We start from the raw sequence: 2,769 nt of genomic DNA on the forward strand, positions 1-2,769 counted from the left end.
TCACAAGTTCTCCTCAAAGACTATCTCTGAGGGTTCTCTTTCTCTTTCTAACACTCTGGATGGATTGTTAATGGAGAAGACATAGGAATGAGGCTTATTTAAGATACAAAAATCTTGTATTTATAATAACCTAAATTTATAGATATAAAACAAGTCTTTTAAAGACACCCTCCCTCCCCCTAAAGTACCCAATATAAAACAGGAATTACTTAGATCATCCTTGGTTAGATACACCTTATTCCCTGTGCAAAAAGCTGGTGGACATGAGGAAAAGCTTCTGGGGTTATCATTTACTAGTAAGAAAACGTTTCTCCCTCCAACAATCCAGTGTAGGGTTGAAGGCGATCTGCATCAGAGGAATATTCTCTCAGGCATTTTGGACAATCTTTTTGCAGTATTCTTGCTCCTCAATTTATTATAAAGGTGTTATGGGGCTTCCCCAGTAGAAATTAACTCAGGTCAGAGTAACTTTGACACAAGTTGCCAAGAGGGAAACAAAACTTAATTTGCTAGATTCCCCACATGTGTAGTTTAATGTGTTTACCAAGGTAAGAATCATTTCCACCCCTTCCCAGCTGAGAGAACACTTTACCAGGGAATGTCTTTGTGTGAAGTGGACGTAGTACCCGGGAGGCCACTGGTCTGCCTGCGGGAGATCAGAGCCACCTCAAACCCAGGGCGTGCTCGGACCCTGCAATGCACGCACCCCGCGACTCCCCAACGATGATCCCTGTGTGCTATGTTAACCCAAATAGGCAAATTATTTACGAAACCTTTTTTTCTTCTGTAAAGCAAAATAAATATATACAATTCAAGATTATTTTCTCTTCTAAAAAGATACAGATAGTGTGAGCTGAACATCAGTAGGAAAATTATTTCAGAATCTGGATCTATAATAAATAAACATGATTGATGATCATGTTTTCAAAGTTCTAAGAGACCATGAAGTCACACAAAAATGAGTTAGGAGAGTGAAAAATAACTGACTGTGGAAAGTACTAGAAAATATGATTCCGTGAAATTTGAAGTGGGGGGAAATCCATGATCCTTAAACTGATCCCAGATCTTGGAGGGACACGAACCGGTATAGAAACAGGTTTCTGTTTTGCGACCAAAGTGGGATTCCATTTGAAGTATCCTGTAAATTTCTGTTTGCTTCTGTAAACTTGCAAAGGAAGTGATGAGGGTTGCTGATGTGTGGTTAGTGACTTGAGCAGCTCACGGAAGTGTTGACGCTTCCCAGCTGGTCTCAGTGGCCTTCGTCACTCCCTGATGAGCAGGCCCAGTCGTAGATGACCAAGGGAATGCTGACCAGGGAAAACAACACCCCCAGGCCCAAGAAGAGGGCAGCCTGCAGCAACAGAAAGGCATGGGTTATTTCAGCGAAGCAAACCCTTCCCACAGGCACCTTGGAAATAAACACCCACGCTTTCCCTCTCCTCGCGGACCCATGTTTTTGGAGTTTGTGACAACCACTGTGGACCTGGGAGAATCTTTCTGAAACTGTGCGAAATCTGATTCTCCAAGGATGGGAAAGTAAGAACAAACTACACAGAGCCTCCTCTACATTCTGTGTTTTGAACTGGATGCATTTGCTCTGAGATTCAGTTTTTAACCTTGTAAGCCACGTTGGGGAGGCTCGGCACTTGTGCACTGGGTGGGTCAGAGGACAGCATAGAAAGATTGTCTGGCATGCTTGTTCCTCTACAGCCGACTGGCCATCCTTACAGCTTCTTTCCGACTAAGATTATGACTTAAAAAAAATGGCTTTGGAAAACATACAGGTCCTTTCATCTCTCTTTACCAACCAACCTAGGTTATCGCTGGTAGGCAAACATTTTTGTTTGAAACGTGGAAAAAGATATAAAAGCAAAGTAAATTTGATCAAGTGATATAGGAAACAGTGTCAGAAACTAAGGGACTTCAGTAATAACTATGTACGGGGCCACGTGGGTACTGGAAATATCAGGGGGGACCACTTTGTAAAGTATGTGAGTGTCTAACCCAGGGGTGGGCAAACTTTTTGACTCGAGGGCCACAATGGGTTCTTAAACTGGACCGGAGGGCCGGAACAAAAGCGTGGATGGAGTGTTTGTGTGAACTAATATAAATTCAAAGTAAACATCATTACATAAAAGGGTACAGTCTTTTTTTTTTTTTTAGTTTTATTCATTTCAAACGGGCCGTAGTTTGCCCACGGCTGGTCTAACCACTATGCTGTACACGTGAAACTAATACAAAATAATACTGAAGGTAAAAAAAAAAAAACATCTAAATTACTTCAAGGGGTCATGAAGGCCACAGACGGACAGATCATTAAATACAGAATCTAGAGAACACAGATTATAAATTGTGTGGCCTTGAGACTATCCAATGAAAGCTCCACAGAGAGAAGGATGGAGCATCATGAGAGCCACGGGGGCTGCTCTGGAGCCTGGAGGAAGGGCTAAGGGCAGGAGGGGAGGCGACGGGTGGGGTTCTGAGGGATGCACGTGGGCTCACCACCAAGGGTCTGGTCTAACTCCCAGGGGGTCCTCAAATGGATAGGAGCCCTTGCCTAACGCTATTCAGTAGTTCCTACTACCATTTCATTATGGGAGCTGGGTTGGGGAAGCCCAGGGAATTCCTGGGCAACAGGCCTCTACCATTTTCGGATCTTAGTCTCTTTTACTGCTGTGCCAGAGTGATGGCTCCTTCCTCTCTGACCTTGTGAAGCAACTACTGGTAAGGATTCGAAGGGTATGGGATTTATGGCTTCAGGGGTCATCC

The 2,769-nt window shown here is 43.7% G+C and overlaps 1 protein-coding gene across 1 annotated transcript in view; it reads right to left on the minus strand.

The window, feature by feature from the left end:
* Window positions 1-510: 510 nt before the first annotated feature.
* Window positions 511-2,769, minus strand: part of SLC38A1 (solute carrier family 38 member 1) — a 69,619-nt gene continuing 67,360 nt past the window's right edge. The window contains exon 17 of the mRNA XM_014458165.2: window positions 511-1,351. Coding sequence (XP_014313651.1) covers window positions 1,250-1,351 — 102 coding nt within the window. The 3' untranslated portion in view covers window positions 511-1,249. The remainder of the gene's footprint in view (window positions 1,352-2,769) is intronic.

This window comes from Myotis lucifugus, unplaced genomic scaffold (genome assembly GCF_000147115.1).
Source record: "Myotis lucifugus unplaced genomic scaffold, Myoluc2.0 scaffold_91, whole genome shotgun sequence".
NCBI classification, from domain to species: Eukaryota; Metazoa; Chordata; class Mammalia; order Chiroptera; family Vespertilionidae; genus Myotis; species Myotis lucifugus.